The 27124-nt window shown below is 53.2% G+C and overlaps 1 protein-coding gene across 1 annotated transcript; it reads left to right on the forward strand.

Annotated features, from left to right (window-relative positions):
- The first annotated feature begins 10 nt into the window (after positions 1–10).
- Positions 11–27052, forward strand: NUP210L (nucleoporin 210 like). Its single transcript, XM_072984095.2, has 40 exons — positions 11–1052; positions 2092–2228; positions 3212–3343; positions 3743–3836; positions 4986–5136; positions 5506–5638; positions 5833–5994; positions 6157–6225; positions 6553–6659; positions 7245–7385; positions 7604–7741; positions 8300–8455; positions 8781–8979; positions 9128–9273; positions 9717–9938; positions 10283–10456; positions 11093–11288; positions 11678–11766; positions 12169–12273; positions 13271–13372; positions 14082–14210; positions 14363–14490; positions 14908–15040; positions 15626–15688; positions 16209–16388; positions 16637–16717; positions 16951–17082; positions 18031–18189; positions 18743–18834; positions 19051–19225; positions 20004–20179; positions 20710–20930; positions 22664–22800; positions 23217–23340; positions 23808–23957; positions 24430–24680; positions 25613–25817; positions 26146–26250; positions 26688–26765; positions 26895–27052. Exons 1-40 carry the CDS (start codon positions 802–804, stop codon positions 26984–26986), a joined length of 5715 nt encoding a protein of 1904 aa, XP_072840196.2. The 5' UTR covers positions 11–801; the 3' UTR covers positions 26987–27052.
- Positions 27053–27124: the final 72 nt, after the last annotated feature.

Here is a 27124-nt window from a genome sequence, read left to right on the forward strand (position 1 = left end):
CCGAACTGCAGAGGTGACTCACAAGATGAAGGAGCAGGGTACTGGCAAAAGTACAAAAATAGCAGAGGACATTTAAATCATGCTATTAATACATAAATTTAATTAAATACACATTTGAGTAGGAAGACAGATGTTTGGTTGGCTCCAGCTGTCTCTGAACAGATGGGCAATTGCTCTCAAAAGTCCCTCGGTGAACTCAATAGCCATTCTACTTCTGAGTGGGAAATACTATCCTAACCTTCCCAAACCAGTTTTTCTCCAGCTTTATTGAGTTACACCTCCCTTCATCTCCACCAAGCCTGGAGATGATGGGAAGATGCAACCCTGGGTAACCAGAGCCGAAGTGGTTGGGTTGAACTGGCACGCCATCGGCTTTCTTTAATGCATAGAAAAGGGGCAGCTATTGGAGAGAGACCAGACCACCAGATACGTGTTCCTAACGTGTCCTGAGAATTAACTGGGAATGAGTAGAAATCAATGAAGACAGAGTTTTGAGGCCAGCAATCCTCAAGTGTAAAAGCTAAGGAGGTATGGGAAGAGTCTCGCAAATAACACGATTGCTCTACCCCACTCAACCCTGCAATGATGAAAAAAAACTAAAATTTGAAGCTCTTCCTCCGCGACGGGGATTCGAACCTGCAGAACAGGAGCGTCGGATCCTTTTGCGCACGCGCCAACCCGCGGCCACCCTCCCTCCCATCCCGAGAGAAGAACGCGGGACTGGGCATGCGTAGACGGATCGGGACGGTCTAAAAGCGCGGGATCCGCGTGCGAAGCGCCGGCGGAGGGAGCCCGCGGCGCATGCGCAGGGCGTCGCACGCGACCAAACCAAGGCGAGAGGAAAAAGAGGGGGCGTCTTCGAGGATGGTGGCCGTTGGCGGGCGGGGCCGGCTCCCTCCGGCGAAGGCTTTCCTGCCCTTCCTCGCCTTAGGGGTGGTTTTGGCCGGGCCGGGCGGAGCTTACAAGCTGAACGCCCCGAAAGTCCTGCTCCCCTTCAGCCGCGAGAAGCGCGTCCCTTTTTATATTGACGCCGAGGGGGGCTGTTACTCCTGGTGAGGGGGCGGGGCCTCGGGGGAAGAGAGGGAGGGAGGAGGGAGGAGCGCGAGAGGGGGGCGTGGCTAAAGGGCGCGCGGGGCCGGCGAAGCCGTTGCCCCGCCGTTTTGCATAAAGGGCGTGGGAAAGGGGGCGGGGCTTGCTCAGAATGACACGAAGAAAGATTGGCCAGGATGGGCGGTTGATTTAAAATGGATTATTTTAATCCGTTTTTTTTAAAAAAGGATTCTAGTGTCGTTTTGCAATTTCACTTATTTTATTTTATTTATTTATAAGTTATTTTTTTTACACTTCCCTTGAATTGCACGCATCTGAACAGCATAGTTTTGGTTGTACACTGATTTTGAGCCCCTCAATCAACCAATCAATCACTCTTCTAATAAATAAATAAATAAATAAATAAATATTCCTCTATATCTATATCTATCTATCTATCTATCTATCTATCTATCTATCTATCTATCTATCTATCTATCTATATGTCTCTATATATCTATATATCTGTATCTATCTATCTATCTATCTATCTATCTATCTATCTATCTATCTATCTATCTATCTATCTATCTATATGTCTCTATCTATATATCTATATATCTGTATCTATCTATCTATCTATCTATCTATCTATCTATCTATCTATCTATCTATCTATCTATCTTTTCAATAATACTCTCCCCGTGACCGACCAAGAACCCTATAACTTCAATATTGAAGGTGTCAAAAGCCCCCTCTCTAATTCAACCTCTAGATCATAAGGACTTTTAAGGCTTGCTTGCTTATTTATTTATTTATTTATTTATTTATTTATTTATTTATTTATTTATTTATTTATTTATTCATTCATTCATTCATTCATTCATTCATTCATTCATTCATTCATTCACTCACTCATTCATTCATTCATTCATTCATTCATCCATTCAATTTATACCCCGCCTATCTGGTCATTGCAAAAGGCATAATATCTGAGATGTTGGGTGTGTGTGTGTGAAGAGAAAGCCTGCGAGCCTCTTTGGCCTGTCCTCTCTTCTGCAGGTATTCGACCCGCCACGACACGGTCACCATTGAGCCCGCGTACGAGAACGGCACGGCTTGCTCCCGGGGAGCTGTGCTGGCCGCCCTTTCCACGCAGGCCACCAAGCTGGCCAGCGTGGTGATCGCGGAAGAGACAGGTAAGACCGGAATCAAGGAGAGAATGCCGGAAAGGACTTGATAGTCACAGGAAGAAAGCCGTGGGGGAGGCGGGCGAGAAGTGGGGGAAGGAAGCGTGTCGCGTGGCCAAAGGAAAGCCACAGATGGAAAGGCAGAGTCTCTGGAAAGAGCCTTTCCATCCGTTGATCAATGGGCACAATCCTGGCCTTGACCGATCAATTCTGCCGATTGGTCGGTTTGTTTAGGAACATTTCTAAACCACTAGATCCTTCTTGAGCTGGCTTGGATAGAGGTCAGATTCCGGGGAGCCAGAGGTTGGGAGTTCGATTCCCCCCACTCGTGGATCTCAGAAGAGCCAGCCTGGGTAGCCTTGGGCCAGCTGCAAAGTCCCAGAGCTCCCCCTAGAGGAAAGGAAGGGTCAAGCACCTCTGAGTCTTCTCTCCCTGGAACATCCAAACTTCCCCGGACGGGGCACACAGTTATGATCACATACCTCTAAGGCTGTCGATACAGATTTCAGCCATGGTGGGGTTCTTGTTTGTGGTAGAAGGACCCCCTTACCTGCAGAATCAGTATCCACTGATTCACTTACCCAAGGTCTGAAAGTATTAAACTATTAAAAGAAACATCCCCAAAATTATCTGTTTCTAACGAAGAGGTGAGTGGAACTGGCCGCTAGAGAGTGGCCATGCTGTGTTTAGCGATTGCTATTATAATAATGTTTGCTATAATCTGCGTTTTTCCACATCCGGGGGTGGGTGTGTGCCTAGAACTGATTCCCTGCGGATACGGGGGTCCTTCTGTATTTATTTTAAAAATTCTGAGTTTCAGAGCCCAAGGGCGAGAGGTCCAGCAACATGATGCTGGTCAGAGATTTCCCATCTGCTTCGTGGTTTACAGTTTCCTTTCTTGATTTCTGGGTGTGTTTTTGTCCAGTTATCAGGTGAGGCCTATTTGAAACGACAGATAGCCGATTGACCCCATTTTTGTTCCTCTTTTACAGTGACAGGGCATTTGCTCCGATGCGATGTCATTGTGGACCTCATAGACCGCATTGAAATCATCTCCCGAACGCGAGAGATCTATGTGGAAGACTCTCCGCTCGAGCTGAGTGTGAGGGCCCTGGACGCGGAAGGTACTCTATCCGGGACAGCTTACCTTCGGCAGCACCCCAGCTGACTTTTGGGGGGGCATTTGCATCTTCCTCTCCCCCCGCAAACTATTATTTGAAGCCTTACTCTGGACTCTCCCACCCCGCTTACTGCACTACACATTAATATTTTCTTTAACATATCAAAACGAGGAGAGAAACGTGTCTCTCGAAGCATGTTTAATATCTGAACGTGCCTGACATATTATGGGAAACACAGGGAGTCTAGGACCGAGGAGACAATCAAGCGGGCTATGCGCTTTGTCAGAAGTTCTCGGCGAAGGAATCTCAGCGTTTCCTGGAATGAGCTGGTTATTTTTCAAATATTAAATACAGGGATTCTCAGAAACTTCTTTCATCTCTCATTTCGGATTCTCTCCGCAGGCAACACCTTCAGCAGCTTGCAAGGAATGGAATTTGAGTGGAGCATCGCCAAGGACGACGACGTGGAGACCCTGGAGCTGTCGAGCAAAATTAGGTGAGGCGGGAACCCCGAACGGAGGATGGAGGCGGCTCATCGGGCGTTTCGTTCGTCTTGCCTCCTCCCGTCCTTGTCATGGACTCCGAAAGGAGAAGGTTGTGGCCTTCGGGTCAGATTCGGACTGATAGGCTCTCGGAGTGGGCGCCAGGAGCCTTTGTCCGGCACAGGTGTGAGCCGGTCCCAAGCTAGGAAAAGCCATTTTGAAAAGAGAGTCCCAAATGCATGGGAACGGTGGTGTCTGAGAAACCGGGGGAAGCCCATGACAAGAGATCAGAGAATCCCCTTTGACCTCCCGGGGCTCGTTTTTTGAATTAGAAATGCCTAGGGTCCAGCATGTGACGGCAGTGGCGGAGAGGCCTTTTGAGTGGCAGGATCCTAGTCACGCCGATAATTTGGACACGGCTTTATGCCCTGCCTTACTGCGAGCGCTGTAGGGAAAGAGTGCTAATGGGGGCTGACTGAGCTCATTAGGCAGCCCCCAGGCGGGGTGGGAGTCGGACCCTCTCATAAACCGTGAGTGCTGTTCCCCCCCCCCTTTGCCTAAGCTGGAGAGACCTTTTGTTTCCTTGGGGGGGTCGGGGGCTCTCAGGACTGGACGGGGGCCGGGTGGGCTGCGCTGATCATGCTGTTCTGCAGTGGGGCAGACCCAGTGCGGGGACGGAGGGCACACCCCAGGGCACGATACACATCAGGCGTCCTAAGGGAGCATCGTGAGGATGGGAGACATAAGCCACGTTCACAACGCCTGGTCGGGTCCTGAGATGCTTCCGGTAAACACACTGACACAGCTTTTCCTTTATTCATGGAGTTCTATCTTATGGCTGGACGGCTCAGTGGTTTAGGCCTTTGACAGTGGAGCCAGGGGTCAAGAGTTCGAATCCCCCCCATGCCTCCTTGATAGGGGCTGGACTTGATGATCCATAGGGTCCCCGTCCAGCTGTGCAGTTCCAAGATCATTATTACGGATTATTTAAGTCCCCCTTTTGCTTCTCTGTCTCATTCCGTCACTTCTCACGGGGACGTTTATTCTCAATTTACACCGCTGCAGAGGCCAGGACAATCCGGCAGAAGCGGCGTGCGATGGCAGCCTCGCGGTCGGTCTCAAAAAAAAAAAAGCTCTCTCCCCTAAACGTTTGTTCCGTCTAGGATTTTAAAGTATTCGGAGGCGGACTATTCCCCGCTGGGGTACATCGCGGAAATGGAAAAAGAGGAGAAACAAGGAGACAGGGTCCTGGTGGCGGGAATCAAAACCGGGGCGGCCGTCATCAAGGTCCGAATACAGGAGCCTGTTTACAAGGTCAGTTTGCGTTGGACCTTCAGGGACGGGGCGGAGGGTTGTCACCCCACCACTGTGGGAACACACAAAAGTCAAAGCTCGTGAATGCTGCTTGTGACAGGCCACCATTTTAAAGAAAGCTGGACACGTTCCACACACTGCACATCAAACAGCTATTTTTATTTCCTGTCTTGGAGCTGGGCAAGCAAACTGGCCATGCCTTGTGGCGTTGTCGAACACCAATTCCCATCGTCCGCTGACTGCACGGCTGGAGGCTGATGGGAGCTGTGGTGCACTGCCCGGTGTCTGCTGACTGAGGGAAATGCTGGCCCAGAAAGAGAATCAGAAAACTCAGTGTCTGCTGTTGTTTTTTTCAAAAAAATTCATCAGAAAATAGCCGCTGCCGTGGTGCGCCTGCTGGTTTTGGAGAATATCTTCTTGATCCCTTCCTATGACGTCTGCCTGCTGGTTGGAGCGTACATCAAGTACCGAGTTGGCAAAATCGTCCAGGGGAAAATCACAGGTACACGGAGAATTGCTAATACTGCCGTTAAAAACTCCACACGCCCGTGTATTGTTGCATTTTCCACCTGTAAATAACACCAGCCGAGGTTCATGCTGGGCTCCACTTTGCCAGTGAGTCTTAGGAGAGGGGAACGTCTAGAAAAGCCGTAGCGTCTACGGAGCGTGACCCCCGACCCTTTCCGATCCCTGCAGAGGTCCCGCTCCCTCTGGAACATTACGAGCTCAAGCTGCTGCGAGAGGAACCGAAGCCGCCCGGGGGGTTCTCCCTCCTGCCCGTGGCTGAGCTAGACGCGAACACAGTCACCGTCACTGCCCGGCAGCTGGGACAGGTGGACCTCGTCTTTGTCCACAAAAGTATCCTTCGGAAAAAGACCTCTTTGCCTGCGTGCCAACGTCACCCGCACCGAGCCACCGTGTCCGTAAATCGGGCACGCCTGGGAGGCGAAAGCGGCTTATCTGGTCCCCTTTGCACTCTCAGTTTTCGACAATGCTGCGTTCCTTAACATCAGAAATAAGATATCCACATGCGAGGTTCTTCCAGGCTTCCCAACTCCACCATATACGTGGTGGAACCTGGATTTTTAGGTGACTATCCCGTCAGCCCTTGCCCCATCTCCTTACGTGGCTTGATTGTGTGCCCCTGTTTCTTTAGCAGGGAAAGGGAGCTTTTTCCTGCCAAGAGCCCTTGTTAATAAATTTTATTTAAAGGCCAGTCCCTGATCCATGGCCCCCGTTGTCTGAGGGTGACGGAAGTTGTAATTTGGGTCCAGTTTGTGCACCCCTTGCTCCTGGGCTGTCTGTGATCAGCAGCGTCCCGTGGTTAATTTCCTTTTTGGGTCCTTCTCTCATGAAAATGCAGTTGTTGTATTTCTCCCCCCCCCCCCCCGGTTTCCTTTGGGCGGACGGCTCCAGGTTTCACCGTCCAGCCTGGAAACAGGTGGATCCTGGAAGTGGCGCGCACGTACACCGTCACCGTCGAAGTATACGATAAATCGAGCACGAAAGTCTACCCGTCTGACGTGAGTAGTCATGGGGAGGAAGCCGCAGAGCGGGGGCTCCCGGGCACCAGCGTGGATCTGCCGAGCGGTCCGATAGGCGTTTGATCCGAAGTTTGACTCAATGAATGAAGCGAGGCTCCCTCTGTCCTGCAGAAATGGGTGGAGAAGTGGGGCCAGGGCCACCAAGCATGGGCCAAACAATTTGGACTACAACCCCCATATCCTCTGCCCGCTGCAAGGACCAGATGGACCGGTCACCCAGCCCTGGGCCTTCCCCCGTGTAGGGATACAGCTCATTCAGGCTGGGGAGGGCAAGCGTTGTGCTTCAGCACAGCCAAAATTGGAGGGCTGAGCAAAGAATGCCCTTGTCCAGGCGTCTGCAGAAATAATGAGTCCTAAAAAAGTGGATCCAACCCCTTGCAGAATGGGATACGTTTTCCTTTAGTCTTCCGGACATCTTTTCCATCTGAAAAGTCCAGCTGCTCAAGGAACACAAAGCTAGTTATTCCTCGGTGGCTTTTTTTGCTGTTCCTCAGACCAAAAATGTCTCCCAGCCCGGATTTCCCCGGCTTCTAACCACGTGCTCCCGCTTCCCTTGATTTCCAGAACCTCCGAATCACTCACCAGTTCCCCGAGGAATATTTTGAGGAATATACGTCCTCAGCGAACGGTTCTTACCACCTCGTCCGGGTTCTGAAAGATGGCGTGACCGTCATTAAAGCCGCGCTGGTATCTGTTCTCCTCCAGGTAATTAAGAAGAGAAGAACATTAAAAACACGTGGCCAGAAAGTTACAGAGCTGGCTTTTCCTTGAGCTGAGCTTGCAAAATAACAAAATCCATATATAATTCTAAAATCTGTGGCAAGCTAGGAAATTGAACGGCTCTGTCATTCTGCCGAAGACATCTTCCCCCTAACGGAAGGGCCGTCCCTTGGCCTCTGGTTCTCCCCTCCTTCCCTTTCCAGAGCGGCTGGGAAGAGGTCTTGACGTCCCCCATCAGCCACGAGCAAGAAGTGAGGATCTTCCTCCCCATCAAGCTGACACCTCCCTTCTTGGCTTTCCCGCATCATCCTTCGGAGACCATGTATCGCTACAGGGTCCAGGTGAGGTGGGCCGAGGGCTGGAGACACCCCCCTCGACCCAGGAAATGCCCTCCCTTCATACTGTGTTTTCTGTGTATTTCGAACTTGACCTTTGTCTTCCACACTTCTAGCCGCAAAACCCTCAAGGCAAGGGAGTATTCTGCCTGCTGCCTTATAGAGGTTTCGGACTACAACTCCCATCTTGCCTCATCCTTAGCCGTCCTTCACTGGACTTAGGTGGTTGTTCTAAATAAAGCAGGCGGTGTAAAATTAAAGAGATTGCATTTTCCTCTACTGGAACTTTGCTTAATTAGTCATATCATCCTCGTCTGAGAACGGCAGAGCTGGAAGAGGGACCCTCGGGATCACCTCCCTGTCAAGGAGGCCCAGTGTGTGTGTGGGGAATTCGAACTCCCAACCTCCAGCTCCAGAGACTGAACCCCCCAATTTATCTAGCAGTTCAGGCCCATGTGTGGTCGGCCATGGTTTCCAAGCCCGCCTTCTCTGTCCCACCCCATCGTTCATCCTCCTCCTGCTTGGGTTTCTCTTTTGCACCTGGCCGCCCACCTTTCCCCCCAGGTAGAAGGAGGCAGCGGCAACTTCACGTGGACCTCTTCGAACCAGACAGTGGCAACCATCACGGTGAAAGGGGTGGTGGCCGCAGAGCCGGTCGAGGGGCGAAGCGCCGTGCAGGCCCGGGACGTCCAGAACCCCTTCCACTTTGGAGAAATACAGGCAAGTCCCCAAGCTGGCGGTTGGCATCGATGGGATGGTTTTTGGGGGTGTCTGTGTGCAGAAATCACAGCCGCAAGAAAGCAGATTGGGGCTGCCTATTGGGACAAACCTCGGAAGGGTGGGAGCTTTTTAAGTGGTGGGGCAGCCTACTCTGGGGGGTAGAGGACTCCTCCCCCCTGGAGGTATTGCCATGGGGTGGCTGGAGCACCGTCAAGCCAGGTTGAGACCCCAGTTCCATCCTGCAGGCTCCAGGGGGTGGGTGGGCATGGATGGGCTAGGTGACCTCTGAGGTCCCCCTCCCACCCCTGTGACTCTGTCGGCTCAGGTGTCTGTGCTGAAGCTCTCAAAGATGGAATTCCTGCCGTTCCACGCAGACCTTGAGACTGGGCAGACCTTGGAGGCCCCCCTCCAGATGTACCACGTGGAGAGAGAGACCGGGAAGGCCGTAGCATTCACCGACTGCTCCCTTTTGCCTCTGGATGTCAGCATGGACAAGCAGGGGGTGTTCACCTTGGAAGAGGAAGGTAAGAGGGCTGGTCTCCTTCCTTCCCTGTTCCCCAATCCTCCAACACACAAATCCTCTTCCAGTTCACTCCTGGTTCATGGCTCGGTAACTTCCGGGGAAGTTACCTTAGCCCTTGAGAAAATTGTACTTGCATCCTTGTTTTCTAGGGAAACAGAAAGCCGGCCCCACCTTCTGTTCCTCCATCCAGCTGGTGGCGAGATCCCTGGGCCATACGCTCGTCACAGCCAGCGCCACCGTCTTTGAGGAGTATTTTGAAGCCAGCGCCACCTTTGCTGCTTACGAACCTCTCAAGGTGAGAAGGCACCCAGCGAACAATTGATTCCAAGCCTATCCCGCAAGGATGCTGAAAACTGGACAATAGCTTGGTAAATTTTTTTTAAAATCCAGAAAAAAAGTATTTCCACCATGTATTATCAGATGCGGCCACTAGAGGGAGCCAGACACCATGCTTTATAGTCTTCAACAAGAACTCTGGCTCCATCTAGTGACCATTTCTGATAAATACATTATGGCAATATATATATTTCTATAGTGCATTTTTTTTCTGCTTCCTTTTAATATTTTTAATGCTTTCAGACCAGGGATAAGTGGCATCGCGGATAGCCATCCCACAGATACAGGGATCCTCCTGGACTTATTTACAGGTCCTTGAAGGTTGTGTCATGTTATCTTATGACCTTCTCAGTGACCCTTGCCAGCTCAGACCCTGCTAACTCCCTTGCTCTGACGGCCTAGGCAGTGGACCCCGTGGAGGTGGCTTTGGTGACCTGGCACTCCGCGAAGGAAATGTGGTTCGAAGGAGGGCCGGGCCCGTGGATTCTGGAGCCCTCCCGCTTCTTCCTGGAGCTCAGCGTGGAACACAAGGAGAAGGTCCATGTGAGAGAGATCCGGCCGCCAAGCAAGAGGAAGCCACATCAGTATATATACCGGGTCACATGCCTGGAGCTGGGGGAACAGGTAGGAGGCAGCTGTTGGGTCCCATCATCTTCCCTAACCCCCTTCTGCAAGACATTTCACCCCGTATGAACCAAAGGGCTTGAGAGAAGGATAAAATCTGGAGGGCGATGAAGAACGTGTTTTTCCTACAGCCTTCCTAGTGCTGGGATGTGTTCTAGAGAGCCGTGCGTGGAGTCTGGCCTCCATTCGAACCGTGTGCCACCTCCATCTGTCCTACAGTGCTGGGGTGTTCTTCCCCCAGCGCTGAAAATCAAACCCATCCAGTAGAAGAGACCCCCCCCCCAAATGTAAACTCTCGTGGAGCCTGTTGGTTGAGGACTGCCTCTCGTTTCTTATCCCCACAGGTGTTCACCTTCCAGGTGGGCAACCACCCAGGTGTGCTGAACCCCAGCCCAGCCGTGGAGACGGTCCAAGTGAGATTCATCTGCGCCCATCCGGCGAGCATGGCGGTGATGCCGGTCTATGAGCTGGCAGCGGGCACTCCGCCTTGCCCCTTGCCCCAGCATCACAAACAGCTGGTACGTACTGCAAAAAATTCCCAGAAACGATGCTGGATTCTCTCTCTGTGCTCCCAGTTGTCTGGGGATACCAGACAGCCTGTCTTGGACGAGCATGAATTGATATTTGAAATGTCAAGGATGGCAGGGAGAGAAGCCGGAACTAATCAACGGGAGACTGAGCTATCTTTAGCTTCGCAGAAAATGCCGGTTCTAAGGACAGAAACAGATGTTATAAATGGCCAGTGATTAGAACTGGAGACGTGTTAAGTGTTGGAGAGACGTGATTCGGGCAGGGTTTCAGGTTGGCGAAGTCAAAGGAACCTCGTGCTTGGTTTCTGAAGGTCCGTCACCGAAGAAGATGAACGCCTTTGCAAGTTTGACAAGGTTTTTAAAAAGATGTGTTTTTTGCGTTCTCAGACACTTCCAGCTGTTAAGGAATTTCCTCTCCCAACAACAGATTATCTATAACTTCTGTTTCTGCCTTTACCTTACCTGCTGTTAGGGGGGGGGGAATAAGACGTCTCTGCATTGGCTTTAATGGACGTAAATACTTCAGATGAGACACAGAAAGTTTGTACATGTCCACAAATGTGTGAAAGAGAGAGAGAGAGAGAGAAGCACTTCCCACCCGACCCTCATCTTGTTGTTTCCCAGGTCCCTGTCTCCAGCCTGAGGAACACCGTGCTGGAACTCGCTCTGTTCGACCAGCACCGGAGGAAGTTTGACAACTTCTCCTCCCTCGTCCTGGAATGGTTCTCGGCCAACGAAACTCTGGCTCACTTCACTCACCCGACCGCCCTTCAAATGGTGGCTAAAGACGACGACGGCACCGGACAGACCAGGCTTCACGGTACGGCTCTCGGCTTTGCACCCTCAACGGTTAAACGTACTTAACGTCCGTTGTGTCTGAAAGAAACAGCTGGAGAACTCCGGGGCTGAGGCTTCTGGCTGTGAGTTCGAATCCCACCACCGTCCCTCCTTGAGAGGAGCCAGACTCCACGATTCAGAGGGTGTCCCTTCCAGCCATGCAGTTCTGAGAATATTATTGTTGTTGTTGTTATTAAACCCTTGCAGTGGCCCAGACTTCATGGGCAAGGGTTGCGCCTCCCACGTTCTTCCTTCGCCGCCTCGGGAGGACGTTGGCCCGTGGCGGTTCGGATCCTGCGCCTCTTCCTCCTTTTTTTTTTCCAAACTCTTCTCTTCCGGGCCCTCCATGCGTGTGTTGCTTTGCTCCCTTAGGGCATCAGCTGCTTGAGGTCCATCAGATCAAAGGAACGGTCACGATTGGGGTCAGCTTTGTGAAATACTCCGAGAGAGGCAGCCCGAGGGTGAGCAGAGAGGAAGCATCCTTTAACGGGAGAGCCTGAAGTGGGGTTTTAGAGAGGAAAAGACTCGCCAAGGGAATAGTGTAGATCCGAACCAGAGGTGTGGAAACTTTATATAGGAGGAGGAGGAGGTGGTGGTTTCCTCTGGAGCTGATCTGCCTAGAGCTTGCCAAAGTTGCGTTCTCAAACGTTCTCAAAATACTGTAGATTTTAGAAGGTGTAACTGGAAAAGCGAGGGTATATAGGGGATGCGGCGATTGCCGAGGACTCCAGTCCCTGATCCGCCAACTGGATGGAGTCAAGTTGAACGTGACTTGGCGATTTATAGCAATGCCTAGCTGAAAATGGATGTTGTGAGGACGCTCTTAAGGCAGCATTTCTCTGTGGGTGTGTTTGCATATTTAGGAGGTCTCAAACGCTCCTGTCTCTGCAGCCGTGGAACTGATGCTCGCCGAGGATGTCACGGTGGTCCCCGATAACGTCACCCTGTACAACCACCCCAGCGTCAAGGTAGGTGTGTGTGTGGGGGGGGAACCTTGATCAATATGTCCCTTCCAAACCGAGATGAAGTCAGTGCATCTGGCCCTCCTGGCTGTAAAAGGCAGGTTTGGTGCTGGATCCGTGCCTGGTGGGTTGCTGCGGGGCCCGACGCCAGACATTTAGCTGCCTGAGGTCCCAGGCAAGATAACCACCCACCCACCCAGTTCCATCGGCACAAGATGGCGGGACTGGTGGCCAAAACGTCTGCGGTGCTGGCCAAGGGACGTCCTTCAGCAGCCGCTGTGGGGCCATCAGGCTGGTTTATAAGGGGGAGAATGGGCCGTATAGTCCGCACGGTTGTGTGCTTCTGCAAAAGGGGTCCTTGGGAGGACTCAGGATGGGGGCTCTCGTCGGCCGCTGGAAGGTCTTGCTTGACTCTCCCCGATGGTAGAGCCATGGCTGTGTCATTCACGTGGCGGGAGCAATCCTGAGTTGCTTTACAGCTTTCTGATTTCCTGTTCCACCCTGGAGATAATTACCAGTTAACATCTTCATGTCTCTTTTCCTGCCCTTCTGTCCTTCTCTCTCAGCCGGAGGATTAAATATTAGCACTCCTTAGGCAACCTTGACAACTCCATGAATTATCTTCTTTTTTTCCCTCCTCCCAGAGAAAGGAAATGGTGGGTGGGTGTCGGGTTCTAAACGGGAGCCTCCCCAGAAATGCAGGGGTGCTCCCAAAGTGAGCCTCCTGGAATGGCCTTGATCCCTCGGATATCTCGGCTAAGCCCTGGCGTTTTCAACTGAATAAACTTTAAGGTATACCCCCACCCCCTAGCCAGCCTCAAAAACACAGCAAATGGCATCATGTCATTTGAAACGTGAAACCAGACCTGGAGTAGATTCAATTGAAGGGAAAAGCCCGTAATTCCAGGTCAGCTGGTGGTTGTTTTCCCTGAAAACAGCAGTATAAGGGTTGATCTGGATACTTGGTTTTGTTTTTTTCTCCCACTCCTTCTGCCCTTCTTAGGAAACGTTTGCACTGGTGGAAGGATCCGGCTACTTCCTAGTCAACAGCAGTACCCACGGCCTGGTGAACGTCACCTATCTGGAGGCGGAAAGCGCCATCCACGTGAGTGTGAGGAGAGCGCCCCACTCGGGACCCTCGAGCCCACGAAGTCGAGGACCTCACGCCTTTTATTCTTCCTTCCTTCCTTGCATTGGATAATAGACGGCCGTGCGTATCCTAGATCATGCCAGACACAGTTTTAAAACAGAGCACTAATCTCATTTCAGGGCCCCATAGTTGGGATTCCCTCAAAGAAAAAAAATAAGATATATTTTTTCCTCTACCCTGGCTGGTGTTCCACCAGTGCTTTCTGCAGACCCTTAGCTTTTATTTTAACCTTGTGGCGGTCCGATTCTGATAAACAGACAAGCATGTCACCTTAACCTGTCGCAAAGCTCCCTGCCTCCCAAGGAGAGTCTTAAAACACAGGCTGCTGCGTTGGCCCAGGGCAGGTCTTTGGCAAGGCTAACGGCTCTTCGTTCAGGAGCAAACCCCCTCAAACATTTTGTGTCACGACAAGGATAGCTGGCAACCATCTCTTGATCCCACAAAAAAATCCATTTCTTTCCTGTGTCTCATGACAATGGTAGCCGAAGGGATGAGGGAAGCCTGGGGTGGTGGGGATGGTAATCTCGCCACCCTTGAATCTCTGGAGGTTTTCTCTCTGCGAATCCCGCCGGCCGTTCTATAGGAGCCAAACGAGAGTCCCAAATCAGCTACCCATTCTGTTTTACCGTCCTTTCCTGCTTCTTGCGGCTGCCTTCCTTGGCAGGTGGTTCCCATCCTCGCTGGGCGTTTGGCCCTGGAGATCTTCGACCTCTGTCTGGCCTTCCTGGGACCGGCCACAGCTTACCTCCAAGTCTCGAATATGCATGAACTGGAAGTGGACCTTGTTGATAAGGTGAGAGGCCAACGTTGGCCCGGGAGCTGGGCTCCTTCGAGGAAGCCCTCGTGAAGCAAAAAGACCAAAATGCGCCCCTCCTTCCAGAGATCCCCCTCGGTCTCAGCCAGACTCTGAAGCTGGCAGTAAAACCTCCCCATCCTCTTCCCTAGATTGAAATCAGCAAGTCCGTCTTAGTCTCAGTCCGCGTCCTGGGACCTCACCGGCACCCTTTCCGGAGTAAATACTTCGTTTATATGGGACTCCAGCTGAAGGCAGCCTCCCCAATTGTTACCTTGACGTGAGTCTTTTCCCACCTTGGTGTACTTTGCAAGGGTGTTGTAAGGACACACTAGATGTGTGTGCGTGTTGGAGGGGAGCCCATCCACATGGGTGGGAAACAAAAATACAAGCAATGTATTATCTTTTGAGTCCTGCACAGCATACGGGAGGAAGGCGTTTCCCTGCGGTGTGCTTCTCCGGTGCTGATGCGCTAAATCACAAAGTTGAACCCAGCCGAAGGCCCTCTTCTGGCTTAGCTGGTCTTTTCCTTAGCTCTCTCACCCCTTCCTGTGTCTGACGTCTCCAGCTGCTATTTAGAAATGCGAAAATGAATGTCAGAGACGTGTTTTGGGGGGTGGGGGAGAAGAACTTTTCTGGGCACAGAAGGAGCACAATGGCAAGGACGAAGAAAGGTCCCATAAACCTGTCTTGGCAGACTGATGGAGGAAGCGGTCAACTACGCGGAACTCCACGTGCTCCGTGCAGTGGCCGTGGGGCAGACGACTCTGGTGGCCACAGCCTGGGACAAAGCCGGGGTCCAGTTCACCTCCCCGCCTCGGAAAGTGGAGGTAACAAGGGGGGGCGCGGACGGGTGGCTTGCTCAGGAAGGCTTTCTCTATGCGCACCTTGTCCAAAACGGCTCAGACGCACATTTGTAAGCTTGTAAAGCGAAACAGGCGGGCCGGGGGGTCCCGAGACCCTTCAGGGTGGTGCAGCGACTTTTCTAAATGGACACAGTTCTAGGTGGGTGAGTTGGTTTTCGTGGGACTTCCTGCCACAACATGACGTGTGCCTTGTTTTGTTTTGGAGAACACTGACCTCTAGAGGCACGTCTGTCCAGCTTTGGTTTGATCTCATTTTGCAGGGCGAATTATTTGTATAATAGCAAATATTATATATATTTGTCACCCCAGACAAACGACATATATTATTTCCCCCCCCCCAGGGTGGGGGGCTGCACCAAGAGTTCTAAAAACAAGCGTGCAAGACACACGGTACAAACTCTGACTACAAAGCCTCGGTGCAGTCAAGAAAGAACAGTATTTTATTCTTACAAATGTATTTAGGTTTTTTTTAAAAGTGGATTCCAGCATCTTGTTGTGTGTGTGTGTGTGTGTTTTCAATTCGCTTTGCTGCTGCTGTCTTTTTGCCAGGTCTTCCCGCCATTCAAGCTCATCCCCGAGAAAATGACCCTCATCCCGTTCAACATGATGCAGGCGAGTCCCAGCTGGGGAAGCCGATCTCTTGGCTGGGTCCCCCTCCTCCTCCTCCTCCTTTTGCCCTCGTCAGAGGTCATCCCGCAGAGGGGTTTTGATCCACCAAGTTAACCAAAACAGGCCAATAGGAGCTTCTGTCAGAGGAGACCTGGCTGGGTTCCTTTCATCCCCCATTCAAAGCCTTGCCTTGGCCCCATTTCTTGTCTCATCAAGCTGGGTATTTATAGCTGCCCCCACCCACCCAGTTTAAGCTGCTGGTGGTAGGGAGCCTAATGATTCCTTTAATTTGGCTGTTAATTCATTAGCAAACTCTTGATTTTGCATATTTCATCGTTCGGCTGGTAAAGGTTATCTCAGCTGGGGAAGGAACTTACAGTGGGACGCTCTCTCTGATAGAAGCAGCATCTATGCAGGAATTGTTCCTATCCCCAGGAGGTTGTCTGGATCCAACCCCTTCTGTCCTCTACCTCCACAAGGAAGCAAATCAGCTCTTCCCTCTCTTTTTCCCTTCAAACGGCAGGTGATGTCCGAGGGCGGCCCTCAGCCTCAGTCCCTCATTCACTTCTCCATCAGTAACCAGACTGTGGCCGTGGTGAACGGACTGGGGCAGGTGACCGCTAAGGCCGTGGGCACGGCCACCATCCTGGGCACCATTCGAGCCGTCAACGAAGACACGGGAAAAGTCATAGTCTTTTCGCAGGTACTTCCCCTTGTCCCAACCATGGCTGTCAGAGACCCATGTTCCTTCCTCTGGTCCTGCCACCCTGAATTGCTTCCCCTGGTCCTGCCACCTTCAATTGCTTGTGCTGTTTGAATTTCTGCACCACCCCAGACAAGGAGAAGGACTCATTCCACACACACACGCCGCTTACAAGTAGAACAACTCTCAGCTGAATCATCTGTGCAATTCAAACCATGCCCTCAAGTTTCCCCCGTTTTCTTCCTCAGGATCAAGTGGACCTGGAAGTTGTCCAGCTGAGAGCAATACGAATTTATGCCCCTGCCACTCGCCTTATAACCGGCACTGAGGTTAGATCCTGTCTTCTCCCCCTAAAAATCCTTCTTCCGAAACCCAGTGTATCTTGCACGCTCTGTTTGGACATGGCCACCCTGTTGATTGGGAAACTCCTCCATCAGAGAATCCAGGCGGGTTTCCCTTTAACCGAACCGCCTGTCTCTGTGTCACAAGGCCAGGAAGCGCTGAGCCCCACAGCCGGATCAGAACAGGATGCGGATTTGAGTCAAGCCCCTTTTCTTTGCAGATGCCGGTTTATGTCATCGGACTGACCAGCGCTCTGACTCCCTTCTCCTTTGGGAACGCCCACCCGGGGCTGACCTTCCACTGGGCCGTGACCAAAAGGGACGTCCTGGACCTCCTTCCCAGACACTCAGAGGTAAAGCACAGGGTCCCCCGTCTTCCCTTTTGATGCTGAGCCCCCCCTTCTCTTTCAGCCAAATGCAGTTCCAAAGGCAGGCTCCTGCATGAAGCCACTGAGTTGAAAAATCCCGTAGGAAATGGGACACCCTGCACTGCGGGCTGAGCTGGGATAGGAAGGGGTTCTGTTTTGGGATGGAAACTCACATCCTCCCCTTTGCGATGTGGGCATGGTCAGGTTGTGCGGATTGGCTACCCGCAGCGGCTTGCAGGGAACAGGGTGTCGGTAGATCAAGGGTGGGGAGTTGTAAGCCTTACACGTGAGTCACCAGAGCTTAACAGGAAAAACATCTCGACTGTTAGAGCAGTACAACAATGGAAGCCAAGACCTCGGGAGCGGGCGGTGAGCGCTCCCAACGCTGGAGGCCTTCAAAAGAAAAAAATGAACCACCCTCTATCAGAGATACTTTAAGTGGGAAATGCTGGACAGCGTGGCAGTCTAGATTTCTGGCTGTGGGGCCAGAGGTTGGGAGTTCGAATCCACCCACTCAGCCTCCTTGACAGGGGTGGGACTGGATGATCCAGAGGGTCCTTTCTAGCTCTGCCCTTCAAAGATGATGCTCTGAGCAGGGGGTTAGACTTGATGACCTTCTATAGGCCCCTTCTAACTCCATGATTCTATGGTCCGTCGCTAGCAGGAAAGATTAGCCTCAACGTGCACAGAGGATGAAATATTATGGGCTTTAAGGGTCTGCGGTGGTAAGTTTGAAGGCACGTCCCCAGTTTTAATGGCCCTTTTAACAGGCAGAGATCCTTAAGAGGAGACTTCAAAATGGCCTGAAATGTAAACTGTTGGAGACCAAAAAAAATCTGCCTGGAGACCTTGCCAAGCGCTCAGGGCTTCAGAGGAGAGAGAGAGAAAGGCGATAGGCAGATAAGAGTCCCCTTCCTCACCCTTCTCTGCCAGGTTTCCCTGCAGCTGGCTCCAGAGAGATGCTTCGCAATGGTCTTGCGCACCAGGGCAGCAGGGAGGACGAGCATCCGAGCGACGGTGCGGACTTTGGACCCGGGCGCCGGGCAGTTCGAAGGCCCTCTCCCTGAACTTTCAGACGAAGTGCACATCTTAGTAAGCCTCTCTCCCTCCCGAAGTGGACGTTCCACCCGCTGTGCTGAGACCGGTCGGCACGAGGGACCCTGTGACCTCAGTCTCGCTTCCTGTGAAACAGTGGCATTCATTTCCTCCCATGGGCCTAACGGATTCCCTGGCTCACCCCTAGACCTACCTGCGTATCTGCCATAAGGTCGCCCCTTCCTGTCCATTCGAGGACTGTACACGGGGCCCAGACCAAGCCCGCCTCGCAGTTGTCCCGGCAGGTTTCCTCGAGGGCGGGTGCGCCTCTTCTCCCACCGCATCCTGCCTCGCTCTGTCCCCGAGGGGTTTGGGGACACCTTTTTTACTGGGGAGAAAAACCATCCCAGCTTCCACCTCCAGCTGGGACAGGCTCAGGAAGGAATCCTGGAAAAGATACTGACTGCAACTCCCATAATCCCCCCCCCCCCGATAGCATGACCAGGGGCAGCTCAGGGGTCCCCTTGGCTCTCCCCAGCCTCTTGGGCCGGGAGCCGTCGGCGTTGGCAAGCGGCTCGCCCTTCCCTCCCTCCTCCCTCTGTCCTTGCAGGTGTTTGAGAAGCTCCGACTCCTCTCCCCCGAGCGCCTGGCGGAGCAGATCCTGATGTCCACAAACTCCCAGCTCAAGTTACGGACAAACAGGTACGGGGCAGGCGGGATGCGCTCACGGGATGGCGCAGTCCGAGTGCGAGGAAGTGGCGCTTCTGGTTCCCCCTGAAGAAGCAGCTTCTTCCGAAACAGCCTCCTCCCCTTCGGCGTTACGAGGCCCACCGGAGGCCGTTGCCCCAACGGGCCTCGTCCCAGCCCACCCGGTCCTGGCAAAGGTCACCCACCCCCCTCCTCCTTTCCTTCACCTAGAGACGGGGCTGCCGACGTGAGCACCCGGATCCTGCGGTGCGACCCGAACTCTTCCGTCCTCGAGGCAAGCGGTCGGGGCCTCCTCCAGGCGGGCGCCGTCACCGGTCACGCCGTCCTGGAAGTCACCTCCTTAGAACCGTTCGGCGTCAACCAGACGGTCATCACCGGCGTGCAGGTGAGGTGACGTGGCCGGAGGTGGCGAGGGCCACCTGAAGGAGGAGGCGCCCGCTGGGCGTCTTGTGGAGGCTGCAGAGCGTGGCCCCGAGGCAGCCGGGCTGGAGACCCCGTGGCTTGCTGGATGTCGGGGGGACCACCCCTCCCATCGTCCCTTGACAGTCATGGCTACAGCTTATGGGAGTTGTGGTACAAGAGGATTCCCAGAGCCGTAACTGCTTGAGACCGACCCATTCATGGAGCGCAGTAGCTATTAGCTCTCCTGGTGATCCCCCTGCCTAATTGGGGGGGGGGGAATGACTGTTTTTTTAAAAACTGATTTTTATTTAAAATATTCCTGCCCGGCTGGCATCATTAAAAAGACAATATTTAAAGCTAAATGCAGTGAGTATACAAAGGCGGGTATTTAAGTATTTAAAGCTAAGAACAGTAAAAGCCAATGCAGGCTAAAAAGGATCAAACAAATGCCACAAAAGATAAACAGAAGCCTTAAAAACTTAAAAAAGATGAACAAAAGGAACAGCAAAAGGGCATTTAAAAGCAACAAGGCACAACCATCCATTAAAAAAAAACACCAACACTGGGAAAGCCTGGCTGAACAAGCGAGATCCTTGCTTGCTTGCAGTAGGACAGCCAAGAGGGGGCCAGCCTGTTTTCCAGTGGCAGGGAGTTCCAGAGTCTCTGGGCCCACACCAAAGGCAGCCGCGATCGCTCCACCGAGCAGGGTGGAGGGATAGAAAAGGGAAACCGTGTAACCCCTTCCTCTCTCTCTCCTCCAGGTGGCCCCCGTCTCTTACCTGCGCCTGAGCGCCTCTCCCAAGCTCTACACGGCCGGCAAGGGGCCCCTTCCGGCCTTTCCCTTGGGCATGGCCTTCACGCTCAGCGTCCAGTTTCACGACAGCACCGGGGAGAAGTTTCAAGCGCAGAGCACGCAGCTGTCCCTGGCGTTGAACAGGTGCGCCTCCCGGGAAGTCCCGTGTCCGGAGTGGCGGCCGTGAGATTCTGTTTGAGTGCCCTTCCCTGCCCGAGGGGGAGAACCGGGGACGCTTCTGGGTCGCCCCCAAGTGCCGGTCCAGGCATGGCTTCCCAGGCCTGGGCGTCCCAGACCACGTGACTCGGTGGAAAGAGACATTATGGAGAGCCTCTCGTTAGAGAGAGTTGGGGCGGACAGGGCTCCATCAAGATTTTGTGTTCAAGAGTCCGGGCGTCAGAGGGATCTCCCGCTGAAGACCAGCCATGAAAAGGGAACTCAGAGAGAATCATCGAACGGTTGAGTAGGAAGGGGCCTATAAGATCATCGAGTCCAGCCCCGAGATGAGAGAAGATCCTTCTGTGACACTCACACACACACCCAGCCCTTAAGGAGCCAAGGCTAATGAGGGGCTGTCTATAATGCGCGTTTCTTTCCAAAGAGACCGGTTTGTGAAAGAGGAACGTACCCCTGTGACACAGGATCCATTTTCTCTTTTCCTGTCTGTTTTCCAGAGATGACCTGCTGCTCATTCAACCCAGCGGCAGAAACCACATGTATGCCGCCCAGGCCGTGAACCGGGGCGTCACCCTGGTCGGCGTCTGGGACGAGAGACACCCCGGCATGGCCGATTATGTCCCAGTCCCGGTGGAGCACGCCATCGGGCCAAACCTATCTGAGCCGCTCGCCGTGGGGGACGTGGTGTGTTTCAGCGCTCCCCTCGTTAGCCCAGAAGGTCAGAGAACCGGCTAACGAGCCCCACCCGCCCCTCCGTCTCCCTCGAACCCGTTCCAGAGGCAAGCTCGACCCGACTCCGCCTTGACTCCGAAGCAACCATTGTAGTGGTGCCTCGCTAGACAGTTACCCTGCACGACAGTTTTTTCGCTAGACATTGACTTTTTGCGATTGCTATAGCGATTCGCAAAACAGTGATTCCTATGGGGGAATTTCGCTGGACAATGTTTGGTCCCTGGTTCGCAAACCAATTTTCGCTAGACGATTTTGACAGCTCCCTCCATGCTCGCAAAACAGGTGTTTTCGGGACCTAAGCTTCGCAAGACAGCTATTTAAACAGCTGATCGGCGGTTCGCAAAGCGGCTTTCCTATGGCCGATCTTCGCTAGACAACGACGATTCTTCCCCATTGGAACGCATTAAACAGGTTTCAACGCATTCCAATGGGGAAATGCTTTTTGCTAGGCAATGATTTCGCTAAACAGCGATTTCAGTGGAACGGATTATCATCGTCTAGCGAGACACCACTGTATTTCCCCACCACCCTCATTTCCGCCCCACATCCCCCCACTAAGCAGGGATGTTGGCAAGCTTTTGCATCCACATCTTTGGTAGGGAGTCCTTCCCTCTCCAAACCACCGTGATCTTGACCGCTGCTGTTGAAGGATACAGAATGGGGCATTGGGGGGGGGTGTTGTCTGGTTCGTTGGCTGCCACGTCCTTAACACAGACCTACAGATCTGTGTTTTGGGGTATTTTGGGGATAAAAGAGTCACTCAAGGAGCACCTGCTGGGAAGCCAGGCGTTCCTTCCAGCCAAGCTGTTCCCGGCATCCAGGTGGTGACCCTTGAAATGGCCCCGGCTGAATGAATGAAGGGGAGGCGATTTGAAACGAAGAAGAAGGGTCGGCTGTGTTCTTCTGGGGTTTACAGACAAGAATCATCTCCTTTCTCTGTTAAAGGAAGCCCAAGTATGGTTCCGTATCCCGGGCAGCCTAAAATCCCTCTTCCACTCGGAAGCCTTTCTTAGGAGAAAAGAAGAGGCAGCGCTTTTTAATGTGGGCAGGAAGGAGCTGGCAGGGGGTCAAAGGGATGCGATGAAAACAACGTCTATGCCAAGAGACAAACAAAGGGGAGGTCCTGGGAAAGCTATGCCGTTGTCCTCCGGAACCTGTCTCGATGCCACTGAAATGAAGAGAAATGGAGGTCGTTCGGCCTCACCTGCACCCCCGGAGCGCCGGCGTAAACGGGCGCCGGACGTCGTTCAGATCCCAGCTGCGCTGTGGGCCACGTGCAGTTCCGTTTCCTTCCTGTTCGTGGTCCTTGGGAACCAGTGTGTGGTGTGTTCGGATAGCATGCCGGCTGAGGAGACCTGGGTTCAAATCTGTGTCCAGCCATGGAATCTCATTTGGGGGTGCTGGTAAAGCCTTGGGCACTCTGCTAGGGCCGCCATCGATTGGAACTGACCTGAGCGCCCATAATATGCATTTCAGGGTTGTTACCCTGTTGTTTATTGTTTTCATTGAGTAATAAGATTTATATTCTGCACGGTCAGCCACTAGGATGCCCAGGAATGGTACATCCAGAGTCCCCTGGGCCGGCTGTCCGAAGCGTGGGACTTGAATTAAACAACAGCAACGGGAGGATCGCGCCCATCACAATGCGTGCTTCTTTCTAAAATCTTGGCAAACAGGAGAAAGGCCAGGGGGAATTTTTGGGTTTGTTTGTTTTTTAAGGAAAATCTGGGACATGGCAGGTGGTGCCTGGGGACATCCTGGAGATGGACGCCGTCAGCGGAGCCTCGTTTGCAAAGAGCGCCGGGAAGCCCACCGTCTTCTACGAGATCCCAGGGACGGGGAAAACTTACCGGGAGGTAGGACCCCGTGCGGGTGGCGCTGCGAGGAGGGGCCCGCTGCACCCATCAAGGCTCCGTTGGGTGAATCGCGACGGTCCGTCCTCCCACCAGCGCAGGGCAGGGCTTGGGGGGGAATCAATCGGTGGACTTGGGATGGTGCTCTGAAGCGGACCCTTTTTTGAGCAAGGGGGTCTTCCTGTCGTAGACCTGCAGGAAGAACGAGGGCATCTAAAGCCCAGTTACCCGTCACCCACCCCTGGGACCCTCTTCCCCACCTCCTCTGCTTTTGGATCAGAGATAAACAGGGGGGAGTGGGGTGGGGGAAGTAAAACCCTGGATGCCATTCAAGCTGGCGATTCCTTAGGCTTCAAGGGCGGCTGTTCTTCCTAAGAGGCAAAGCCACCCCCACACTCCCACTGCCGTGTCCTTTCCAGGTTGCCGTCGGCGGCTCCTCAGGGCCGAGCCTTCAACTCGGCCCCAGAAATTACCTCACCAACAATCCGGACGCCTCCGAGTTCAGGGTCTTCGTTGCCACCGGCAGTACGACGACCCTTCGAGGTACTTGAAGAAGTTGCAGGCTGCTGGATAGCTCCGTGGTTCAGGTCTTGGGTTGTGGAGCCAGAGGTTGGGAGTTCAAATCCCCCCCTGGGCTGGACTGGATGATCTCTAGGACCCCTTCCAGCCCGGCCATTCGAAGATTATTGTAGCTGCTCCTGCCTTTTGCCTTTTTTCCTCCCTGCGGCTACACGTGGGAAGGGGCCAGGCATCCAGGCTAAATAATTCTCTGCCCACCTTTGATGAATTAAGAGGCTAACACAGGGGAGCAAAGATAGAACTGCCTCCCCCCTTTCCGTTTCTCAGTTTCAGATGGCCACTTGGCCCCTACCTCCTCCTGTCATTCTGGTTTCCTGGCAGGGGGAATAGATGGCTGAGAGAAGAGAGAGAACCCTCCCCGGGAGCTTCTTGAACCCGTCTCTCCCGAAAATAGGCCATACTGGATCGTATCTCCCCCCCCCTTTTTGCAGGCCCTTGCAGTTCTGCGCAGCTCCAGGCGCTGAGAGATCTCCTCTTCCCACAATCGCACCTGGTTTGCCAAGTGGACTTCAGCGAGACGGTGACCGACATCCCCGCCGAAAAGATCTTCCATACCCAGCCCGCCTTCTACGCTGACAAAGGTGGGGCGTTGTTTGTATCAGTGAAGAGGGTGGGAAGGAGAAAGCCGAACCACCTGTCCCATTGGCTTTGGTTCGGATTCCTGCCTTGGGCGGGGGGGGGGTTGGACTTGATGCCCTTCGAGGCCCCTTCCCGCTCCATCATTCTGCGATTCTAAGTTGCATCTCAAGAGCCAGAATGTGAACTGGAGGCTTCCTGCTTTGTAAGACCCCCACCCGCTGTCTTAGTTCCTTGTGGGACGCAGGCCTGCCTGTGGCATTTCATCCCTTATTAGAGAAACCAGGACGGCAATCCCATTAAAGCAAATCCCATAACCCCAGCCGTGGACCATTGCTGCCTGCCGGATCCAAAATCCGAAGTATTCCAAAGGCCAGCCGGCATTTCCCCCACCATCACCTCCGGGGGTTTTGAGAGCATTCCCAGCTGGGCCTCCTCCTGGGGAGTCTGACGGGGTTTCCCTTCCCTCCCGCCAAGGTCTCTACGCCTGCCTGATCACGGTGAGGTCCCAGTCTCCAGACGACCTCCTGGCTCTGAGCACCGCCGAGGGCTTGGCGTCCGTGACGGCCTCGTTCCTCGGCGATCGGGGCCCAGCCGGGTCCCAGAAGCTGTCCGTCCCCTTCTGGCCTGCTTTCTACCTCAACCAGTCCGAAGTCATCTTCAGCAGCCAGCAGCTGAGTGGCGAGATCTTGGTGCTGGGGTCACGAAGAGTGACGGAAAGCATAGACGTAAGTTAAAAAGCTCGGCCAAGCGTTCGTGGTGGAAACGCGATCCCCTGCATGCTGTACTTCAGATTCTGTTTTATTGTTTAATGATGAGTTTTTTGGTCATGAGCTTCTTGTTTTCTACTTACCCTTTCCGGTTCCTGTTAAATAAGCTTATAAAGGGGTTGTGCTCTCCCCCCCCCCCACTACCCTGCTCAAAACAAACACGTCCTCCTCTTACAGTCCAGGCGAAACTGGATTCAGGTTCCACCAGCTCGGTGGAGGGGAGCAGCTTGGCTAGAGGCTCTCCTGCTCCATCCTCGGCACATAAAACGTTTTTGAGTCGGAGGAAATTTCTGACATGCTCCGGAGGCAGCTTTGCCTGTAGAAATGCAACAGAAGCGGTTATCGAAGGAACAAGGGATTCCAGAGTCAAAAATGATGGGATTTGGTGTGACCGGGGGGGGGGGGGGGGGGGAGACTGTTGTGTTCCTTGATGGGAAGAGAGGTGTGCCCACAATGTACAGCGACATCAGTTCCCAGTGCACGAAATATGAATGTTTTGACTTGTGGGCCCTGCATTTCATTCCGTGTCTCATTTTCTTCCATGTATCTGAAGAAGTGGGACGTGATCCATGAAAGCTCACATTACAACCTAATGGTCTTTCAAGCGCCACACGTTTTCCTTTCGATTTTGCCTACCATATTTTAGTGTGACCTGGGGAATCTCATCTTGTTCTGTCCCGTCATAAGAGTTTGAAATATAAAACAGATCAGCTAGGAAAAAAAGTACAAAGCGGTAGGGAAAGAGGAAAACCGAAAACACGAGATGGACTGACTCAGGGGCAGCTTCCAGGGGTTGCTTTTGGTCCTCGTGGCACAGCTGAGCAAATTGACCAAGCTTATCGCTGCCTTCCTTTCTGATAAGTTGTTCTCTCTTTTCCCTGTGTGCCAAGGCCCGGCCCAGCTCCCCGGCAATACAGCTTGAACCGCCCTTGCCTCTGCCGGACATGCCTGGACTTGTCCTCTACCGGCTCCGGGTGGTGAACCTGACCTCTCTCCACCAGATGGCGGCACCCGCTTTTGTCAACTTCTCCTGCGCGCTCACTGGCCAGAGGGCCGCCGTCCTTGTGCGCGCTTTGCGGGAGAGGTTTGCCTTCGGTAAGCAAAAAGGGAAATCCCTCGGCAGGGTCTTCTTCCTCGGCATCCAAAGAGAACCAGGGAAAGCTCCTGTCTTGAACGGCAACACCCCAAATCCTGGCTGGCGGACGCTGGGAAAACATCGTTCCCCTCTACCCCCAACTGCTGGATAGCTCAGGTGTTTAGGGATCTGTTTGGGAGTTCGATTCCCCCGCTGTCTCTCCCTGACAGGAGCTGGACTCGAGGACCGATCCCTTCCAGTCCTGCAGTTCTAAGAGGAGGATGATTAAAAACCCTCTTTCCCAGGCTCTTTCAGTAACCATACTGTTTCTCGGTGGAATTTTTCCAGACCAGTGTACGGACATCAGCCTCATTAGGCACTTGCTGGGCTCCTACCCGGTCCTCCTTTTCGTCCTCTTCATCATCCTGGCCGCCGCCTCCGTCGTGTATCTCAGTAAGTAACATCGCCATCCACGCCGGTGAAGGCAGGGGGTTCTCTTTCGATGAAAACCGGTTTTTCGGAAGGTCAAGCGTCAACGTCTGTCCCTCTCAGCCATGGGCACCGGTGACGGGCCCTGCTCTGCCGTACCAGTCTGTCGTTCCAAGGGCTGCAGCCAGAACACTTGAGGAGACCCAGCTGGGGAAATCTGGCTTGCTTTTGACTTCTCCTTTCTCCCGCTGTCCTCGCAGTGGGCCAGAGTAAAGGAAAAAGGCCCGGGGGGGTAGGGGGTGTCTCTCGACCTCAGGCTCCCTTTGCGTTAGGGTAAAAACACAAAGGCCATCAAGCCAACGAGCAAGCCAAGTGATTTTTAACAGATACTTGTTTGTGCTCCCAGGAGCCGAGAAGGGGCGAGGGTGGAATTAACCCTAACGCTGTGGTTATGTTTACAGCCTGCGAGGCATTCAGCTCCAAACCAACGACTACCGGCCCCCGTGTTCGCATGTCTACACCAGGCACCGCGCAGGCAGGTGAGTCACCTCTGCACACCGTCCGTCAGCTCTTGGCACAACCCACAAGGACAAACTCCCCCCCCCCCCAACATCTAAATGGCATTCATGGAGTTTGGCCATTTTCACTTCTGCTTTTAAATTTTGCAGGCTACCAACTCTCTCCATTGAGTGCTCAGCAGCAGCATTACCCCACCTTAAGGAACAGAACCGAGGCCTGGCTGTGGAGTGTCAGAAGGTAAAAAGGGCGCCCAGTGGAGGACACATGACCTACACCTGTACGGCCTGAGTAAACTGGAAAAAACCTCTGGCAAGTGTCCTCTTTAATTGGGGGAGGGGGGGAGGAGAGAGACTAAGAGTTGGGGGGCTGCATAGCACCG

This window comes from Pogona vitticeps, chromosome 15, assembly GCF_051106095.1.
Source record: "Pogona vitticeps strain Pit_001003342236 chromosome 15, PviZW2.1, whole genome shotgun sequence".
NCBI lineage: Eukaryota > Metazoa > Chordata > Lepidosauria > Squamata > Agamidae > Pogona > Pogona vitticeps.